The 23,062-nt window shown below is 51.4% G+C and overlaps 1 protein-coding gene across 2 annotated transcripts in view; it reads left to right on the forward strand.

Moving 5' to 3' along the window:
- Positions 1–13,570: 13,570 nt before the first annotated feature.
- LOC149435370 (metal transporter CNNM1-like) overlaps positions 13,571–23,062 on the forward strand; it is a 77,770-nt gene continuing 68,278 nt past the window's right edge. For both annotated transcript variants that reach the window (XM_089662720.1, XM_089662721.1), the window contains exon 1: positions 13,571–14,941. In XM_089662720.1, the coding sequence (XP_089518846.1) occupies positions 13,627–14,941 (1,315 nt within the window). In that variant the 5' untranslated portion in view covers positions 13,571–13,626. The remainder of the gene's footprint in view (positions 14,942–23,062) is intronic.

Consider the following 23,062-nt stretch of genomic DNA (forward strand, 5'->3'; position numbering starts at 1 on the left):
CCCTAGAAAAATGGTGGTCATTTGTGTTCAATCAAGAGTATCCAGTAGCAACAGTGTCCTTTGAAACCTCCCTGAGTAACTTGTGTCATCAGGTGGGTCAGGTTCCCCAACTACCACATGAAGCCATTGTGGAAAGGAATTCACAAAATCCTGGGAGCTCTGGGATGGCTCAGATTCCCCATTAAATGTTTCTTCAGAGCCTGAAGGTTCTCCTAGGGAATCCTCTAAGGGTGAGAATTCACCTGAGTTTCCCTTGTCAGTATTAGCAGGGAAAACAACAGGGTCTAGGGAGCAGCCCGAAACCTCAGAAGTGGAACGGCAGGCTCTAGTGTTTGGTGATCTAGACGTACACAGAGAGCTATTGAAGGACCCCACATTACTAAGGGCATGGGAGAATGTAGTGAAATAGATGGAGAACTAGTGAACCCCCCGATTGCCCTTTCGTACTTCATCATAGAAAGGGACCTGTTATACCGGGTGTCACAGAGGGCTGAGGAAACCACTGAGCAACTGGTGGTGCCTAAATCTTACTGCAATTTGATCTTAGAACTGGCCCATGGGCACATTCTAGGGGGACTATCACGTACCTGATGGGAGACTGAAATGACGAGGTCGGCCTCACTTACGTCACTAGCGCTGACCCCACTGGAGGTGGAACAGAGGGAGTCTAGGGACCAGGGGGGCAAGAGCGCCAGTAGGTTTGGTTTGCAGCTCTTGCAAATAATGACCTTGGAAGACTGATGATCCTCTGATTCAGGCACAGTAGTAACAAGCAGGTTTTGTAGATCACCAGGTGTGCACCAGAGCAAGACAGGTAGCCAGGGAAAGAGACAGGAGCAATGTCATAGGAATAGCCAGGGTCATCAAGAGGTGGACAGCGAGGTACAGAATCAGAAGCAAACCGAAGGTCAGGAGCAGAGCCAAAGTCAGGAACCGGTATCAATCAGGAGAGCAATCAGAGTCAGGTCAGGAACAAGCCGGGTCAGCAACAAAGGAATCACACAGGAACAAGCAGGACACGGGGGAGCTGAAGACCAGTCAGCACCTATAATGGGCAGAGGCACTCTTTAAATAGCCCGTCTGATGCCAATCTTCGCCGTGCGTGTGCACATGTGCGTGCGTGTGCACATGCGTGTGCGCGATCGCACAAGGACCACTCTTCTCCGGCCGTTTCTATGCGCATGCGCATTTCTATTCACGATTCGTCTCACCGGAAATCCCTTACAGGGACATTTAGGAGCTGAATAGACCCGAGAAAGAAAAGTACAGATGTTCTATTGGCCTGGGATCACTAAGGAAGTGGAAATCTACTTTTCTTCCTGTCCAGTGTCTCAGATTTCTGCACCAATGCTGTATTTCCGCAGTCCTTTAGTTCCCCTGCCCATCATTGAGGTCCCTTTTGAGAGAATCACCATGGATTAGATTGGCCCCTTGCTAAAGTCCGCTAGAGGGCACCAACACATCTTGGTGATAATGGACTATGCCACCCATTACCCAGAAGCGATTCCTCTCTGAAACACCTCTGCCAAAACAATTGCCAAGCAGCTATTTCAGGTTTTCATCCATGTGGGCATTCCTAAAGAAGTCCTCACCGACCAGGGCACCCCGTTTATGACTAGGGTAACTAAAGAACTTTGCATTCTTCTATAGGTGACACAACTTGGTACTTCACTGATCACCATCAGACAGATGGAATGGTAGAAAGATTTAACAAAACATTAAACAAATATTGAGGAAGATGGTCAATAAAAACGGAACGACTTGAGATTGTCTACTACCTTATATAATGTTTGCTGTCAGAGAGGTTCCCCAATCGTCCACAGGGTTCTCTTCCTTTGAGCTACTGTATGGGAGGCACCCCCAGGAGCTATTGGACATTGCCAGGGAAATATGGGAGAGTGAGAGTTCCCCTCATAGACGTGTGATTGAATTACACACGTGACGCCTATTGTGAAGGAACATATGGCTCAAGCCCAGTTGACTCAGCAAATGATTTACAATTGTAAGGTCCAGGTCTGTTCTTTTTCACCTGGTGATTGGGTGTTGCTCCCAAGATTTGAAAGTAAATTCCTGGCCAAGTGGCAGAACCCGTATGAAGCGTTGGAAAAAATGGGTGACGTGAATTATAAAATTAGCCAACCATTAAGACAAAAACCTTAGCAGGCATATCATTTTAATTTGCCAGAACCCTGGAAGGGAATCTTTGGTTTCTGAGACTGCCCCGCTTCCCGCTCCACCTAACGTGGTAATCTCAGAAGTCGGGACAGCGGAGATTCTATCAAAACTCAGCAACAGGAAGATAGAGAATTTGTTCTCTACAATATAGAAAAATTCTCTGCATTTCCAGGGTGGGTGTCTGGGATTGAGCATGACATTATTACCCCACCAGGGGAAAGGGTCAAGTTGAAACTCTATTGTATTTCAGAAGCCAGCTGAGAGGCAATTTGCCAAGAAGTAAAAAACATTCTTGAACTTGGGGTTATTGAGGAGTCACATCTTCGATTGCACAGCGGACAAAGGAAGCGATACAAAGACACATTGAAAGCCTCCTTCAAGTCCCTGGATATTGACACAACCTACTGGGAAACCCCGGCAGAAGATCGATCGACGTGGCGCACGCTGATCCACCAAGGCTGCCAGACATTTGATGAGAGAAGAACAATCACAGCAGAAGAGAAGTGAGCACTCCGTAAAGCCAGAGCTGCAAATGCTGCAACAGTGGTGCCCACATATGTCTGCCTAACATGTAGCAGAACATTTCGTGCCGTATAGGCTTTACCAGCCATCTATGGACACACCGGGGACAGCCCACTACATGTTAGATGTCAAGGTCCTCATCGGACACGATGGACGAACATCATCAGAGAGGAGTCAAATAGTGACTGGTCCAGTCCGGTTGTGTTGGTGCCCAAACCAGATGGAAGTTGTCTTTTTGGTGATGACTTTCGCTAACGGAATAAAAATCACCTTTGACACCTAGCCCATTCCATGCATAGATGAATTGATTGATCACCTAGGGACAGCCTGGTATATGACGACGCTGGACCTGACCAAAGGGTATCGGCACATTTCTCTTTCGGAATCAGCCACGGCTAAAAAAAACACATGTGTAAGTCCAGAGGGGTCTTTCCAGTATGGGAGGATGCCTTCTGGTTAGTAAAATTCTCCAGGCAACTTTTCAAGGAAGTGCCATTATACTACGTTTCTGTACATGTACTGCCAGGCCAGCTGTCTTTTGATGGCTGAGCCACTAATGTGAGTCAATTTACTTTGTTATCACTTCTAATATCTAATAAACGATATCACACTATTGGAGGCCTTTTCTACGGGCTCTTTATCTTTCCTGGGAGCCGGTGTTTTTGAAGGTTTTTGCTGTGGCTGGGAGCTGAGTGTAGCAGAAACCTCCCGTTATCTACGAGTGACACCCCTGGATCCTGGATATCTCTCTCTCAGATGGATGACATTTAGTGGCCACTTCATAGATGACACCACTCTGCTCCAGTATTTCATATCCTGAGTACCAGGAGCAGGCCTTACATGCTCCATGCGCATTCCTTGCGCTATCTGGTCAGTGCAATGTTTGTCTTTCCTCATCACGCAAGCCACCTAACCACAACGTATTGAGATTATATGTACACAACACCATTGCCACCTCAGCACTTTATATGAACTTTTTATGTGTTTACTGTCTATATGTGCCATGTGGGATACTAATCTAATTTACATGTACCATATAAGATACTAATCTATTGGTTTTACCTTCGTCATAGACCGTTATTTTACTTTATTTTATGGAACGGTCCCATGTTACGTGTTCTATTATATATATTTAAGATACTAATCTATTGGTTTTACCTTCGTCATAGACCGTTATTTTACTTTATTTTATGGAACGGTCCCATTTTATGTGTTCTATTATATATATATATATTTAAGATATTAATCTATTGGTTTTACCTTCGTCATAGACCGTTATTTTACTTTATTTTATGGAACGGTCCCATTTTACGTGTTCTATTATATATATTTAAGATACTAATCTATTGGTTTTACCTTCGTCATAGACCGTTATTTTACTTTATTTTATGGAACGGTCCCATTTTACGTGTTCTATTATATATATATATTTAAGATATTAATCTATTGGTTTTACCTTCGTCATAGACCGTTATTTTATGGAACGGTCCCATTTTATGTGTTCTATTATATATATATATTTAAGATATTAATCTATTGGTTTTACCTTCGTCATAGACCGTTATTTTATGGAACGGTCCCATGTTACGTGTTCTATTATATATATTTAAGATACTAATCTATTGGTTTTACCTTCGTCATAGACCGTTATTTTATGGAACGGTCCCATTTTACGTGTTCTATTATATATATTTAAGATACTAATCTATTGGTTTTACCTTCGTCATAGACCGTTATTTTACTTTATTTTATGGAACGGTCCCATTGTACAAGTTCTATTATATATTTATGTAGCGCTGCATTTTCTATTTTATAACATTTACTGCAGAGGGTCTCGAGGTACCTTCAATGCTAGCAGCTACCATATGCTCTATACCCAGCGCTCGATTTTATACATTTTAAAGGGTATTGGCAGATTTCTCTTTCGGAATCAGCCACGGCTAAAAAAAACACACGTGTAAGTCCAAAGGGGTCTTTCCAGTATCGGAGGATGCCTTCTGGTTAGTAAAATTCTCCAGGCAACTTTTCAGCGGGTGATGGATAACACCCTCCAGCCCTATCATGCCTATGATGCGGCATACTTAGATGATGTGGTCATCCATAGTGAGGATTGGGACTCACATTTACCGAAAGTCCAGACGGAATTATATTCTATCTGAAAAGCCGGGTTTACAGCCAATATAAAAAAATGTATCATTGGGCCAGGGGGGGCCAAGTATCTGGGATATACCATCGGGAGAGGTCTGATAAGGTCCCAGGTAAACTAAGTTGAGGCTATCCAAAGTTGGCCACGCCCCACCAACAAGCAGCAGGTATGAGCGTTTTTGGGAACCGCTGGTCATTACTGGCTTTATTCCTCATTTTGCCTCACAGGCTGCTCCCCTGACCTATGTGACAAAAGGGAAAGACTCTGTCATGGTCAAGTGGACCCCTGATGCACAAACAGCTTTTGAGGCCTTAAAACAGGCCTTGTGTATTCAGCCAGTGGCGTACTCGCCTGACTTTTCAAGGGACTATGTGGCCCAGACCGATGCCTCAGATGTTGGCCTAGGAGCCGTGTTGTCTCAGGTTTTCAAGGGGGAAGAACACCCCGTCATCTACCTCTGCTGGAAATTGAAGCCCCATGAAGGAAATGATGCCACCATTGAGAAAGAAGGTTTCAATGGGCTTTAGATTCTCTCCGGTAACAGATCATGCTTCATTAAAGTGCATGGCACAAAACAACGAGACCAATAGGTGGGTGAATAGGTGGTTCCTGGCCCTTCAGATGCGGGTGATGGGCCCTAGACTCAGGCAGTCTGCATGAACGATTGCATGTGAGGGGTCACCATTAGTTGCAGGAGCCACAGGCTGCTTCATTAGGACTGGCTACTCACAGGAACCCCCTCTGGGGTTCCCACATTCAATCACAGGTGATTATCATTCTCCCAAATTCCCCTCCCATCATGAATCCTCCTCCCCCCACAAAGATCATCCCCAGCACAAATCTTTATTACATTACAACCCCCCCCCCTCCCCCATTGTGTCCTCCCAGTATAAATCCTGCCCCTGAAATTCAGACCATAGATCCTCAATGCTGGGAGATCTACTCATATTATCCTCCTCCTAGGCTCCTCCTCCTCCTATCCTTTTCCTAGGCTCCTCCTCCTCCTATTATCCTCCTCCTGTTATGTCATAAAACCCATCAAATTGGAGGGGGAGTCTAGGGGACAGGGGATTCTGATGTGTTGGGGGATGGCAGTGTCGGGGAATGGGGGGACGGCAGTGTTGGGGGATGGAAGGTTGGCAGTGTTGGTGGATTGCAGTGTCAGGGGATGTCAGTGTTGGGCAATGGTGGGACAGCAGTGTTGGGGGATGGCAGTGTTGCGGGATGGGGGGATGGCAGTGTTGGGGGATGGCAGTGCTGGGGGATGGGGGACAGCAGTGTTGGGGGATGGCAGTGTTGGGGGATGGCAATGTTGGGGGGATGGCAGTGTTGGGGGAAGGCAGTGTCGGGGATGGCAGTGTTGGGGGATGGGGGGGTGGCAGTGTTCGGGGATGGGAGGATGGCAGTGTCGGGGGACAGCAGTGTCGAGGGATGATCGGACGGCCGTGTTGGGGGATGGCAGTGTTGGGGGACGGCAGTGTCGAGGGATGGGGGGACAGCAGTGTTAGGGGATGAGGGGATGGCAGTGTTCGGGGATGGTGGAAAGCAGTGTTGGGGGAGGGCAACGTTGGGGGATGGCAGTGTTGAGGGATGGGGGGATGGGAGTGTTGGGGAATGGGGGGATGGCAGTGTTAGGGGATGGCAGTGTTAGGGGATGGGGTATGACAGTGTTGGGGGATGGCAGTATTAGGGGGGATGGCAGTGTTGGGGGATGGGGGATGGCAGTGTTGGGGTTGGTTATGTCAGTGTTGGGGGATTGGGGGATAACAGTGTTGGGGGATGGGGGATAGCAGTGTTGGAGGATGGGGGGTGGCAATGTCGGGAAGGATGGCAGTGTCAGGGGATGGCAGTGCTGGGGGATGACACAATCTTTATATAGCCAAAAAACAAAGTGAAAAAAATAAAAAATATATATAGAAGATAAAATAGTGGAAAAAATATTAATATTGAAATAAAAATACAAATATATATATATAAAAAAAACACAAAAAATAAGTATGAATCAAACAAAAGTAATTCAAATACTCGAGTTCAATCAATAAAGTGTTTATTCAGTTCTTTGGATAAAGAAAAATCTGTGCATCTGTCATCAATTCCCGTACAAAGACATCCTCCACCATATATCCGATCTCCGTCCTCCACCATATATCCGCTCTCCGTCCTCCACCATATATCCGCTCCCCATCCTCCACCATATATCCGCTCTCCGTCCTCCACCATATATCCGATCTCCGTCCTCCACCATATATCCGATCTCCGTCCTCCACCATATATCTCCTCACCGTCCTCCACCATATATCCGCTCTCCGTCCTCCACCATATATCCGCTCCCCATCCTCCACCATATATCCGCTCTCCGTCCTCCACCATATATCCGCTCACCGTCCTCCACCATATATCCGATCTCCGTCCTCCACCATATATCTCCTCACCGTCCTCCACCATATATCCGCTCTCCGTCCTCCACCATATATCCGCTCCCCATCCTCCACCATATATCCGCTCTCCGTCCTCCACCATATATCTGCTCACCATCCTCCACCATATATCCGATCTCCGTCCTCCACCATATATCCGATCTCCGTCCTCCACCATATATCCGCTCTCCGTCCTCCACCATATATCCGCTCTCCGTCCTCCACCATATATCCGCTCTCCGTCCTCCACCATATATCCGCTCTCCGTCCTCCACCATATATCCGCTCACCGTCCTCCACCATATATCCGCTCACCATCCTCCACCATATATCCGCTCTCCGTCCTCCACCATATATCCGATCTCCGTCCTCCACCATATATCCGCTCACCGTCCTCCACCATATATCCGCTCTCCGTCCTCCACCGTATATCCGCTCACCGTCCTCCACCATATATCTGCTCTCCGTCCTCCACCATATATCCGCTCACCATCCTCCACCATATATCCGCTCACCATCCTCCACTATATATCCGCTCACCATCCTCCACCATATATCCGCTCACCGTCCTCCACCATATATCCGCTCTCCGTCCTCCACCATATATCCGCTCACCGTCCTCCACCATATCCGCTCCCCATCCTCCACCATATATCCGCTCACCGTCCTCCACCATATATCCGCTCACCGTCCTCCACCATATATCCGCTCTCCATCCTCCACCATATATCCGCTCTCCATCCTCCACCATATATCCGCTCTCCATCCTCCACCATATATCTGCTCACCGTCCTCCACCATATATCCGCTCCCCATCCTCCACCATATATCCGCTCACCGTCCTCCACCGTATATCTGCTCACCGTCAGTGTCGAGGGATGACAGTGTTGGGGGGTGGCAGTGTTGGGGGGTGGCAGTGTTGGGGGGTGGCAGTGTCGAGGGATGGCAGTGCTGGGGGATGACAGTGTTGGGGGATGACAGTGTTGGGGGGTGGCAGTGTTGGGGGGTGGCAGTGTCGAGGGATGGCAGTGCTGGGGGATGACAGTGTTGGGGGATGGCAGTGTTGGGGGGTGGCAGTGTTGGGGGGTGGCAGTGTTGGGGGATGGCAGTGTCGAGGGATGGCAGTGCTGGGGGATGACAGTGTTGGGGGGTGGCAGTGTTGGGGGGTGGCAGTGTCGAGGGATGGCAGTGCTGGGGGATGGCAGTGCTGGGGGGTGGCAGTGTTGGGGGGTGGCAGTGTTGGGGGGTGGCAGTGTCGAGGGATGGCAGTGTCGGGGGGTGGCAGTGTCGGGGGGTGGCAGTGTCGGGGGATGGCAGTGTTGGGGGGTGGCAGTGTTGGGGGGTGGCAGTGTCGAGGGATGGCAGTGTCGGGGGGTGGCAGTGTCGGGGGGTGGCAGTGTCGGGGGATGGCAGTGTTGGGGGGTGGCAGTGTTGGGGGGTGGCAGTGTTGGGGGGTGGCAGTGTCGAGGGATGGCAGTGTTGGGGGATGACAGTGTTGGGGGGTGGCAGTGTCGGGGGATGGCAGTGTTGGGGGATGACAGTGTTGGGGGATGACAGTGTTGGGGGGTGGCAGTGTTGGGGGATGGCAGTGTTGGGGGATGACAGTGTTGGGGGGTGGCAGTGTTGGGGGGTGGCAGTGTTGGGGGATGGCAGTGTTGGGGGGTGGCAGTGTTGGGGGGTGGCAGTGTTGGGGGATGGCAGTGTTGGGGGGTGGCAGTGTTGGGGGATGACAGTGTTGGGGGGTGGCAGTGTTGGGGGGTGGCAGTGTTGGGGGATGGCAGTGTTGGGGGGTGGCAGTGTTGGGGGGTGGCAGTGTATATCTGCTCACCTCACACCGTGTGACTGCACATTGTACAATGTTTCGGTCTAACTGCACTTTTGGCCCCATATGGACTCAGAAGATCAGCTCACTGAATGAAGACTCCACAGTGAGCTCCTCCTGATGAGTGTCTTGGTGTCACCCGTATTCCTCATTAACAAGAACTCCACATGGAGCTTTATCCTGTTATACTTTTATTCATCAATCAGACACAAGAAATGTTCACGTTCCAGAGGTGTATATTGCACCATGTATGATGAAGATCCAGTGATGTACTGATTATACACAAGAAATGCCCTCATGTTCCGGAGGTGTATATTGCACCATGTATGATGAACACCCAGTGATGTACTGATCGGACACAAGAAATGCTCTCACGTTCCGGAGGTGTATATTGCACCATGTATGATGAACACCCAGTGATGTACTGATTATACACAAGAAATGCTCTCACGTTCCGGAGGTGTATATTGCACCATGTATGATGAAGATCCAGTGATGTACTGATTACACACAAGAAATGCTCTCATGTTCCGGAGGTGTATATTGCACCATGTATGATGAACACCCAGTGATGTACTGATTATACACAAGAAATGCTCTCACGTTCCGGAGGTGTATATTGCACCATGTATGATGAAGATCCAGTGATGTACTGATTATACACAAGAAATGCTCTCACGTTCCGGAGGTGTATATTGCACCATGTATGATGAAGATCCAGTGATGTACTGATTATACACAAGAAATGTCCTCACGTTCCGGAGGTGTATATTGCACCATGTATGATGAAGATCCAGTGATGTACTGATTATACACAAGAAATGCCCTCATGTTCCGGAGGTGTATATTGCACCATGTATGATGAACACCCAGTGATGTACTGATCGGACACAAGAAATGCTCTCACGTTCCGGAGGTGTATATTGCACCATGTATGATGAAGATCCAGTGATGTACTGATTATACACAAGAAATGCTCTCACGTTCCGGAGGTGTATATTGCACCATGTATGATGAACATCCAGTGATGTACTGATCGGACACAAGAAATGCCCTCATGTTCCGGAGGTGTATATTGCACCATGTATGATGAAGATCCAGTGATGTACTGATCGGACACAAGAAATGCTCTCATGTTCCGGAGGTGTATATTGCACCATGTATGATGAACACCCAGTGATGTGCTGATTGGACACAAGAAATGCTCTCATGTTCTGGAGGTGTGTATTGCACCATCTATGATGAACACCCAGTGATGTGCTGATTGGACACAAGAAATGCTCTCACGTTCCGGAGGTGTGTATTGCACCATCTATGATGAACACCCAGTGATGTACCGATTACACACAAGAAATGCTCTCATGTTCTGGAGGTGTGTATTGCACCATGTATGATGAACATCCAGTGATGTACTGATCAGACACCAGATGGCAGTATCATCTCAGCAGCAGAGTCCTGTACATGCTGAGTCCAGACGCCATCTGTATTGTCACATGACTAGTGACGAAACAAGTCGGGGAGGAGTGTGCGGATGACGTCATGACGTTACCAGTCATCGGGATAGCGGCCTGAAGTACTCTACAAACAGCTCCTGGAATGGCATTATAGCAGGCAATAGCATTCACTAAGGGGCCCCGGGCTTCGCCTCGCATCACATGACGGACGGTGTCTGGTCTCAGCATGTACAGGACTCTGCTGCTGAGATGATACTGCCATCTTGTGTCCAATCAGTACATCACTGGATCTTCATCATACATGGTGCAATAAACACCTCCAGAACGTGAGGGCATTTCTTGTGTCCAATCAGTACATCACTGGATCTTCTTCATACATGGTGCAATATACACCTCCGGAACGTGAGGACATTTCTTGTGTCCAATCAGTACATCACTGGGTGTTCATCATACATGGTGCAATATACACCTCCGGAACGTGAGGACATTTCATGTGTCTGATTAGTACATCACTGGATCTTCATCATACATGGTGCAATAAACACCTCCGGAAAACATGAGGGCATTTCTTGTGTCCAATCAGTACATCACTGGATCTTCATCATACATGGTGCAATATACACCTCCGGAACGTGAGGACATTTCATGTGTCTGATTAGTACATCACTGGATCTTCATCATACATGGTGCAATAAATACCTCCGGAACATGAGGGCATTTCTTGTGTCCAATCAGTACATCACTGGATCTTCATCATACATGGTGCAATAAACACCTCTGGAACGTGAGGACATTTCATGTGTCTGATTAGTACATCACTGGATCTTCATCATACATGGTGCAATAAACACCTCCGGAACATGAGGGCATTTCTTGTGTGTAATCAGTACATCACTGGGTGTTCATCATACATGGTGCAATATACACCTCCGGAACATGAGGGCATTTCTTGTGTCCAATCAGTACATCACTGGGTGTTCATCATACATGGTGCAATATACACCTCCGGAACATGAGGGCATTTCTTGTGTCCAATCAGTACATCACTGGGTGTTCATCATACATGGTGCAATATACACCTCCGGAACATGAGGGCATTTCTTGTGTCCAATCAGTACATCACTGGATCTTCATCATACATGGTGCAATAAACACCTCCGGAACGTGAACATTTCTTGTGTCCAATCAGTACATCACTGGGTGTTCATCATACATGGTGCAATAAACACCTCCGGAACGTGAACATTTCTTGTGTCCAATCAGTACATCACTGGATCTTCATCATACATGGTGCAATATACACCTCCGGAACGTGAACATTTCTTGTGTCTGATCAGTACATCACTGGGTGTTCATCATACATGGTGCAATATACACCTCCGGAACGTGAACATTTCTTGTGTCCAATCAGTACATCACTGGGTGTTCATCATACATGGTGCAATATACACCTCCGGAACGTGAACATTTCTTGTGTCTGATTGATGAATAAAAGTATAACAGGATAAAGCTCCATGTGGAGTTCTTGTTAATGACGAATACGGGTGATAAGTTCCGGTTTGGCCGCGTTCCCCGGACGCAGAACTCTGTCTCCGCCCCCCAGGAACGCCATTCTGGGAGATAATCTCAGAAGGTTGGGGAGACATTGTCGTGGGGGGGGGGTTCCCCGTTTGGGGGGAGGAGTCCATTCCTGGAGCTCCTCAGGGGCGGTACACTCACCAGGACTGATGGCTGGGGACAGATCGTCATCCAGCGATATCTGAGGTCGATGTATGGAGAGGACCCTGAGGGTGGGGGAGGGGCATTATCAACATTCTCACTCCTGATTGGACAGAGGTGAATGTTGGGTGAAAACATCAATACATTTCCCCCAATGCTCACATTCACCTCCTCCCCTCTTCCCGCCTCTTCTGCCTTCCCATGTGACCTCTGTTCTACACATCGCATAATCAGGGTGTGTCAGAGGTGTGGCTCCACCTACTATCAGAGACCGGCCCAGGAGGACCTCCTGTCAGCAGGCCTGTGGCTCCTCCTACTCACTAGCCGGCCCAAGACTCCTCCTCCTTATATCATAGGCTGACCTGTGTCCCCGCCTACTGCTGGGACGTCTCCTATCAGTTGTTGGCCCTGGGCCCCTCCCTATATAGCTCCTCCCATCTGTTAGCAGTCGCCCAGAGGCTCCTCCCCCTGTAGGTAGTCCTCCCGCTCTCATTGGTCGGCTCGGAGGGCAGTGTTGGCATTTTCTATTGACAAAACATGAAAATTTCACTGACGGAGAACATTATTATTTACTGACAACCGCGACAACCAGTAACGTGGGGAGACTGGCCACGCCCAGGACAAGTCATGTGACTAGTGTACACCTAAAGAAACCATCACCCCGCCCCCGAGGTTCCACCTCCTGTCATTTGCTGACCCGGGGCTCCTCCCCCTTGGTTTCTTAACCCTTTTAGTATCTGAGGCTCCTCCTCTTTCCTCTCTCATTGGCTGTTTTACTTGTAGCTCCTCCCATCTGTCAGTAGCCTGCTAGAGGCTCCTCCCCCTATATTTAGTCTTCTCGCTCTCATTGGCCGGCTCAGGGTTGCTACCGCTGTAACTCCTCCCCTTATAAATGGCCGGGCCTGAGGCTCCTCCTCCAGCAACTCCCCTACCTGCAAGTTGCTGACCCCCGGCTCCTCCCCATATCTCGTCCTCCCTTTCTCATCGGCCGGTCCGATGCTCCTCCCTCTGTCATAGCCCGAGGCTCCTCCCCTGTAGCTTGTGCTTCTCCTCATTGGCCGACCCGGGGCTCCTCCTCCTTCAATATCCGGGGCTCCTCCCCCCGTAGCTCATCTTCCCTTCCTGTTTGGCCGTCCCAGGGCTCCTCCCCCTGCCAGTGTGGCTTTCTCCCATCTTCATTGGCCAGTCTGAGGCTCCTCCCCCTGTCATACCCGGAGATCCTCCCCCCGCAGATCGTCCTTCCATCCCCATTGGCCGGCCCGGTGCTCCTCCCTCCTGTCATACCCGGAGCTCCTCCCCCCGCAGATCGTCCTCCCCTCCCCATTGGCCAGCCCGGGGCTCCTCCCCCCTGCCAGTGTCCGGGGCTCCGGGATGGCGGTGTGTCGGTGGTCCCCCTCCCCCCTGGTCCTCCTGCTGGTCTCCCGGTGTTGCTCGGGTTGGTTGCTGGGCCTGCGGCCGGAGGACACGGTGGGGGGTCGGGTGTCGCTGGAGGGGGGGACGCTGCGGGCGGCGGAGGGGAGCCGCTTCTCTCTCCGCTTGTATTACCAGCAGCCCCCGGTGAACGGCAGCGGCCCCCGGCTGGTGTTCGTGGAGGATCCGGCGGTGTGCGGGGAGGGGGGTTCCCCGGATGTGGAGGTGTCGGGGCCCCTGGGGGCCCCCGGCGGAGGATCCGCGGTGGTGGAGGTGCGGGTGGGGGAGTTGCGGAAGGGTGAGCGGGGGCGGGTCTTCTCGGTGTGCGCCTATGATGGGCGGAGTTGGGAACACCATGGGGGCGGGGAGTTCTCCCTGGAGGTTCTGGAGGTGGAGAAGGGTCTGTCTGGGGGGGTGCGGGTGTTGGTGTCGGGGGTCCTCCTGGGGGTGTCGGCGATATTTGGGGGTCTGCGTCTCTCCCTCCTCTCCCTGGACCCGGTAGAGCTCCGCGTCCTGCAGAACAGCGGCTCGGAGGCGGAGAAGGCGCAGGCGGGGCGTGTCCAGTCTGTGCGGGGGCGGGGCTCCTTCCTGCTCTGCTCCCTCCTGCTGGGGAACGCTCTGGCCAACGCCTCCCTGGCCGGCTGGCTGTATCGGGCCGTCCTCCCGGCGGAGCCGTGGTTGGCGGTCCTGGCGTGTACGGCGGGGGTCTTCCTGTGCGGGGAGGTGGCCCCCTATTCCGTGTGTTCCCGCCACGGCCTGGCCATCGCCTCGCGGAGCGTCTGCCTGAGCCGCCTGCTGATGGCCGTCACCTTCCCGCTGTCCTTCCCTCTGTCCCGCCTCCTGGACTGGGCCCTCCGCCAGGAGATCAGCACCTTCTACACCCGCGAGAAGCTGCTGGAGATGCTGCGCGCCGCCGACCCCTACAATGACCTGCTGAAGGAGGAGCTTAACATCATCCAGGGGGCGCTAGAGCTTCGCACCAAGGCCGTGGAGGACGTCCTCACCCCGCTGGGGGACTGCTTCATGCTGCGCGCCGACGCCGTCCTCGACTTCACCACCGTCTCCCACATCCTGCGCAGCGGCTACACCCGCATCCCCGTCTACGAGGGCGACCACCGCGCCAACATCGTGGACATCCTCTTCGTCAAGGACCTGGCCTTCGTGGACCCCGACGACTGCACCCCCCTCCAGACTGTCACCCGCTTCTACCACCGCCCCCTCCACTGCGTCTTCAACGACACCCGCCTGGATGCCGTGCTCGAGGAGTTCAAGAAGGGTGAGGAGGAGCGTGAGCCGTCATCCCCATCCTCTACTGTGCCTCGTTTTTCATCATCATCCCCATCCTCCGCTGTGCCCTGTTCATCATCATCATCATCCTCCACTGTGTGCCCCATTCTTCATCATCATCCCCATCCTCCAATGTGCCCTGTTCATCATCATCATCATCATCCTGCGCTGTGTGCCCCATTCTTCATCATCATCATCCTCCGCTTTGCCCCGTTCTTCATCATCATCATCATCCTCCGCTGTGTGCCCCATTCTTCATCATCATCCCCATCCTCCGCTGTGCCCTGTTCATCATCATCCCCATCCTGCGCTGTGTGCCCCATTCATCATCATCCTCCGCTTTGCCCCGTTCATCATCATCATCATCCTCGCTGTGTGCCCCATTCATCATCATCATCCTCCGCTGTGCCCCATTCTTCATCATCGTCATCCTCCACTGTGTGCCCCGTTCTTCATCATCATCCTCCGTTGTGTGCCCCATTTTTCATCATCATCCCCATCCTCCGCTGTGCCCCGTTCATCATCATCCTTCTCCACTATGTGCCCCATTCTTCATCATCAACCCCATCCTCCACTGTGCTCTGTTCTTCATCATCATCATCATCCTCCGCTGTGTGCTCCGTTCTTCATCATCATCATCCTCCGCTGTGTGCTCCGTTCTTCATCATCATCCTCCACTATGTGCCCCAGTCTTCATCATCATCATCATCATCCTCCACTATGTGCCCCAGTCTTCATCATCATCGTCCTCCACTATGTGCCCCATTCTTCATCATCCTCATCCCCTACTATATGCCCCAGTCTTCATCATCATCATCCTCCACTATGTGCCCCATTCTTCATCATCATCATCATCCTCCACTATGTGCCCCATTCTTCATCATCATCATCCTCCACTATGTGCCCCATTCTTCATCATCATCATCCACTATGTACCCTGTTCATCATCATCATCCTCCAGTATGTGCCCCATTCTTCATCATCATCATCCTCCACTATGTGCCCCATTCTTCATCATCATCATCCTCCACTATGTGCCCCATTCTTCATCATCATCATCATCATCCTCCACTATGTGCCCCATTCTTCATCATCATCATCCACTATGTACCCTGTTCATCATCATCATCCTCCAGTATGTGCCCCATTCATCATCATCATCCTCCACTATGTGCCCCATTCTTCATCATCATCATCCTCCACTATGTGCCCCATTCTTCATCATCATCATCCTCCACTATGTGCCCCATTCTTCATCATCATCATCCACTATGTACCCTGTTCATCATCCTCCAGTATGTGCCCCATTCTTCATCATCATCATCATCCACTATGTGCCCCATTCATCATCATCATCATCCTCCACTATGTGCCCCATTCTTCATCATCATCATCCTCCACTGTGCCCCATTCTTCATCATCATCATCCTCCACTATGTGCCCCATTCTTCATCATCATCATCCTCCACTATGTGCCTCATTCTTCATCATCATCATCCTCCACTATGTGCCTCATTCTTCATCATCATCCTCCACTATGTGCCTCATTCTTCATCATCATCCTCCACTATGTGCCCCATTCTTCATCATCATCCTCCACTATGTGCCCCATTCTTCATCATCATCATCCTCCACTATGTACCCTACTCATCATCATCATCCTCCTCCACTATGTACCCTACTCATCATCATCATCCTCCTCCACTATGTACCGTATTCGCCATCCTCACCAACAACACCCAGCTGGATGTTTGTGGAATTCAAAAAGGGTGAGACCAACAACACCCATCGCCATGCTGGAGGAGTTCAAGAAGGGTGAGGAGGAATATGATGCATGATCCATCATCCCTATCCTTCACTATGTACATCATTCACCATCATCATCCTTCATTCTGCCCTACTCACCATCATCATCCCTAACACCCAGATGGACACCATGCTGGAGGAGTTCAAGAAGGGTGAGACCAACAGAAGAGTATGGAAGTCACACCCTGCATCATACCTATCCTTCACCCCGTGCAATTCATCATCATCACCATCCCTATCCTTCACCCCGTGCAATTCATCATCATCATCACCATCCCTATCCTTCACCCCACGCAATTCATCATCATCATCACCATCCCTATCCTTCACCCCACGCAATTCATCATCACCATCCCTATCCTTCACCCCACGCAATTCATCATCACCATCCCTATCCTTCACCCCATGCAATTCATCATCATCACCATCCCTATCCTTCACCCCACACAATTCATCATCATCACCATCCCTATCCTTCACCCCACGCAATTCATCATCACCATCCCTATCCTTCACCCCACGCAATTCATCGTCATCATCACCATCCCTATCCTTCACCCCGCACATTTCATTATTATCACCATCCCTATCCTTCACCCCGCACATTTCATCATCATCATCATCACCATCCCTATCCTTCACCTTGGGCTCCATTCATCATTCACTATCTGCTCTGTTCACCGTCAGCTTCGCTCTTTTGACCTCATCTTCCCTCCCTGGATCCGATCCTTGTCTTCCCTCCTCCCCGTATCCGACCTTCATCTTCCCTCCTCCCCGGATCCGACCCTCGTCTTCCCTCCTCCCCGGGCCCGACCCTCGTCTTCCCTCCTCCCCGGGCCGGACCCTCGTCTTCCCTCCTCCCCGGGCCCGACCCTCCTCCTCCCCGGGCTCGATCCTCGTCTTCCCTCCTCCCCGGGCCCGATCCTCGTCTTCCCTCCTCCCCGGGCCCGACCCTCATCTTCCCTCCTCCCTGGATCCGATCCTTGTCTTCCCTCCTCCCCGTATCCGACCTTCATCTTCCCTCCTCCCCGGATCCGATCCTCGTCTTCCCTCCTCCCCGGGCCCGACCCTCGTCTTCCCTCCTCCCCGGGCCCGACCCTCGTCTTCCCTCCTCCCCGGGCCCGACCCTCGTCTTCCCTCCTCCCCGGGCCCGACCCTCGTCTTCCCTCCTCCCCGGGCCCGACCCTCGTCTTCCCTCCTCCCCGGGCTCGACCCTCGTCTTCCCTCCTCCCCGGGCCCGACCCTCGTCTTCCCTCCTCCCCGGGCCCGACCCTCGTCTTCCCTCCTCCCCGGGCCCGACCCTCGTCTTCCCTCCTTCCCGGGCCCGACCCTCGTCTTCCCTCCTCCCCGGGCCCGACCCTCGTCTTCCCTCCTCCCCGGGCCCGACCCTCGTCTTTCCTCCTCCCCGGGCCCGACCCTCGTCTTCCCTCCTCCCCGGGCCCGACCCTCGTCTTCCCTCCTCCCCCCGGGCCCGACCCTCGTCTTCCCTCCTCCCCCCGGGCCCGACCCTCGTCTTCCCTCCTCCCCCCGGGCCCGACCCTCGTCTTCCCTCCTCCCCCCGGGCCCGACCTTCGTCTTCCCTCCTCCCCCCGGGCCCGACCTTCGTCTTCCCTCCTCCCCCCGGGCCCGACCTTCGTCTTCCCTCCTCCCCCCGGGCCCGACCTTCGTCTTCCCTCCTCCCCCCGGGCCCGACCTTCGTCTTCCCTCCTCCCCCCGGGCCCGACCTTCGTCTTCCCTCCTCCCCCCGTGCCCGACCTTCGTCTTCCCTCCTCCCCCCGGGCCCGACCTTCGTCTTCCCTCCTCCCCCCGGGCCCGACCCTCGTCTTCCCTCCTCTCCGGGCCCGACCTTCGTCTTCCCTCCTCCCCCCGGGCCCGACCCTCGTCTTCCCTTCCCTTGAGCCAATCCTCGTCTTCCCTCCCCGGACCCTCCCTAGGGCCGTCACCCACTGCCATGTCATTTATCAGTATCCTGGGGTCCCTGTGATTGGTCAGTCGTGCGCCCTGTGTAACCCCCAGAATGGTAATTTCATCTGTGAATGGGATGCAGACGTCTACAGGAATGTACATCGGGTATAGAAAAGAATCCCCGTCCCCCATCTTAAAATATTCACATTTGTTGCTTTGCAGCCTGAAATGAAGACAGACACAGATTTTGTTTTATCCCGCTGTATTTACTCAGAAAATAGTAAAAATTTTGAACCACTGAGTTGGAGAAAAGATCATCCCCTCCTAACTCAATCACCTCCTCTATGGCATACAAAGCCATGTGACTCCCCTGTGATCATTGTGATTGGCTCAGCATGAAAACAGCTTTCCTGGAGCATTTCAGTCTCTGGTAGTACAGCTGAAGCAAACAATCACCTATGCATGGCCAGGCACTGTCACCAGGATAAAGTTGTGGACAGGCACAAGTCAGGAGATGGATACAAAGTATTTATCAATGCCTAGAAGCAGAGCGACGTCTATGAAAAAGGGGGAGGGATTTGGTAGAACACAGCCCCTCACTGGATCAGGACGTCGCTCCAACCTGGAGGAAAGAGCCAGGAGGAAACTGGTCAGAGAGGCCACCAAGAGGCCTCCAGCAACTCTGAAGCTGTGTCAGGAATGGATGACACAGAGTGGTCATTGTGTGCATGTGACACCAAGATCACCAATCCTCCACCAATGGGGCTTGTATGGGAGGCGTGCAAGAAAAAAGTCGATCCTCAAGAAAGGCCGCATGCCGTCACCATGGAGCTTTGCCAAAACGCACCTTGAAGGTTCTGAGGTCACATGGAGAAAGGGGATCTGGTCAGAGGAGACCACAATGGAAGGCTTGGCCTCAACACTAAACCAGATGTCTGGTGGAAATCCAAGCCAGCTCACCATCCAAAGACCACCATTCCTACAGTACAGCATGGAGGGGGGAATGTCCTGTTATGGGGGGTGGTAATATCCTGTTATGGGGGGGTTTCTCTGTAGCACTTGTCAGGATAGAAGGAACAATGGATGGGGCAAAATCCCATCCCATTCTAGAGGAAAATCTGCAGAGTGTTGTCCATGGGAAGAAAGTTCACCTTCCAACATGGCAATGAGCCAAAGCACACAGCACCCCCAGTGGTTGGAGGAGAAGGTGGTGAATATCCCGGCATGGCCTAGTCAGAGTCCAGACTTCAACCCCATTGAAAATCTGTGGAATGGTTGAAGCCGCCGCCCACAAACCACCATCCAATGGCACTGAACCTGAGCCGTTCTGTAGAGAAGAACATCGAATATCGCAGAGTCTAGATGTGGAAAGTTATAGAGACAAATCCCAACAGACTAAAGGCTGGAATTACAGCAAAAGGGGGTTCAGCAAGATACTGACAGCGGGGGGGGGGATCCTTCTTCCAACTCAGAGATTCTGTTTTTGAATTTTGTTTTTTTTTTTTCTGACATGTCAGTGTTTTACCTTTCACTTGGATGTTATAAGTTGCATGGGGTAAATACAGCTGGATAAAACAAATACAGTGTCTGTCTTCATTTCAGGCTGCAAAGCAACAAAATGTGGTTATTATTATTTTTTTTAGACCCGCTGTGTATCAATTTTATACGCTATTCTTTTTTCTGGAAAATAAACATAAATATATACATATGTTTTAAGTCATGAATGTGGAATATTTCATATGAGAATTCCATGCGGTCGGCGGGTATACGGACTCCTGGTCACGTGCGTTGTCACTCTGCTTGGCTCCAGGGTTTAGTAATAACCTGTTTATGTAGTTCAGGAGCTCAAGCTGAGAATTTTCAGATACTTCTAAGATTCTTCTGTGCTGTCCCCTTAGGTAATCTGCAGTGCTCTGGGAATCCGTTGTCCCTTTCGCTGCCTGAAATGATTTACATGAAAATGCACTTAATGGAGAAGTCTTTCTTCCATTTATTAATGTGTTCTGTTCCCCATCTTCCTGGGTGCTTTCCAAGGCCAGCTGTGAGGTAGGACAGGGCACCCCACCGCCCCCCCATGGCCATCCGACAACTCAGCTAGCATGGAGGTGCCTTTTTTTTCTATCTTCAAGCATTTGCCCAAGACAAGCAAATCACATGATATGTAGGGGGAGGCGGGGCTAGTCAGCTTAAATGTTCCATGTGGGCAGGCAAGTGTTTGGAGTTCGGGGAGAGTGCTGTTTGTCTCCCTGCTCACTGCATTGTTGGACAGCCATAGAGGGAGGAGGGGCACCTTGTCCCACCTCACAGCGAGCCTAGGAAGGTAGGACACCTCGTATACCTGATCCCCCGTCTTCCCTTGCCTGGGCCCCATCTTCGTCTTCCCTCCCCTGGGCCTGATCTTCATCTTCCCTCCCTTGGCCCCAATCCCCCATCTTTCCTCCCTTCGGCCCGATCATCTTCCCTCCCTTGGGCCCCATCTTCATCTTCCCTCCCTTGGGCCCCATCTTCATCTTCCCTCTCTTCGGCCTGATCCCCCGTATTTTCTCCCTTGGGCCCGATCTTCGTCTTCCCTCCCCCGGACCCAATGTTCCCTTCCCTGGGCCCGATCTTTGTCTTCCCTCCCCTGGACCCAATCTTCCCTTCTCTGGGCCCGATCTTTGTCTTCCCTCCCTTGGGCCTGATCCCCATCTTCCCTCCCCTGGACCCAATCTTCGCCTTCTCTCCCCCGGGCCCGATCTTCCTCTTTCTTCCCCCATGCCCTACCTTTGTTTTCCTCCCCCGGGCCTGATCTTCGTTTTCCCTCCCCCAGGCCCGATCTTCATCTTCCCACCCTTGGCCCCGATCCCCCGTCTGCCTTCCCCAGATCCTCCCAGTCACCCGCTGCCATGTCATTTATCAGGAACCTGGGGTCCATGGGATTGGTCAGTCTTGCTCTCTGTATAAACCCCAGAATGGTAGTTTCATCTGTGAATGGGATGCAGACATCTACAGGAATGTACATCGGGCATAGAAAAGAATCCACCCTCCCCCTTTAAAATATATTCCATGGAAAAGAACTCAATAATAAAAATGGACATTTTCTTTAAACCCCCAGATGTCCTCATGAATAAATATTTTAATCAGCCCAAAACAGAGCATAGTCCGCTGTCCAACTGTATCCAAAGTCACTACAGATCATGGCTTCCTGTCCATCTCTAGTCAGCCCAGTATGGACCATGGCTCCCTGTTCATCTGTTCAAAGTCAGCCCACTATAGACCATGACTCCCCATCCTTCTGCATCCAAAGTCAACCCACTATAGACCATGGCTCCCCATCCTTCTGCATCCAAAGACAGCCCACTACAGACCATGACTCCCCATCCTTCTGCATCCAAATTCATCCCACTATAGACCATGGCTCCCCATCCTTCTGCATCCAAAGTCAGCCCACTATAGACTGTGACTCTCCATCCTTCTGCATCCAAAGTCAACCCACTACAAACCATGGCTCCCCATCCTTCTGCATCCAAAGTCAGCCCACTACAGACCATGACTCCCCATCCTTCTGCATCCAAAGTCAGCCCACTACAGACCATGGCTCCCCATCCTTCTGCATCCAAAATCAGCCCACTATATACCATGGCTCCCCATCCTTCTGCATCCAAAATCAGCCCACTATAGGCCATGGCTCCCCATCCTTCTGCATCCAAAATCAGCCCACTATATACCATGGCTCCCCTTCCTTCTGCATCCAAAGTCAGCCCACTACAGACCATGGCTCCTTATCCTTCTGCATCCAAAATCATTCCACTACAGACCATAGCTCCCCATCCTTCTGCATCCAAAATCAGCCCTATACAGACCATAGCTCCCCATCCTTCTGCATCCAAAATCAGCCCACTGCAGACCATGGCTCCCCATCCTTCTGCATCCAAAGTCAGCCCACTATAGACTGTGACTCTCCATCCTTCTGCATCCAAAGTCAACCCACTACAGACCATGGCTCCCCATCCTTCTGCATCCAAAGTCAGCCCACTACAGACCATGACTCCCCATCCTTCTGCATCCAAAGTCAGCCCACTACAGACCATGGCTCCCCATCCTTCTGCATCCAAAATCAGCCCACTATATACCATGGCTCCCCATCCTTCTGCATCCAAAATCAGCCCACTATAGGCCATGGCTCCCCATCCTTCTGCATCCAAAATCAGCCCACTATATACCATGGCTCCCCTTCCTTCTGCATCCAAAGTCAGCCCACTACAGACCATGGCTCCTTATCCTTCTGCATCCAAAATCATTCCACTACAGACCATAGCTCCCCATCCTTCTGCATCCAAAATCAGCCCACTACAGACCATAGCTCCCCATCCTTCTGCATCCAAAATCAGCCCACTGCAGACCATGACTCCCCGTCTAC

This window comes from Staurois parvus, unplaced genomic scaffold (assembly GCF_062004578.1).
Source record: "Staurois parvus isolate SC_StPar_1 unplaced genomic scaffold, SC_StPar_1.0 ptg001527l, whole genome shotgun sequence".
Taxonomy (NCBI): Eukaryota; Metazoa; Chordata; class Amphibia; order Anura; family Ranidae; genus Staurois; species Staurois parvus.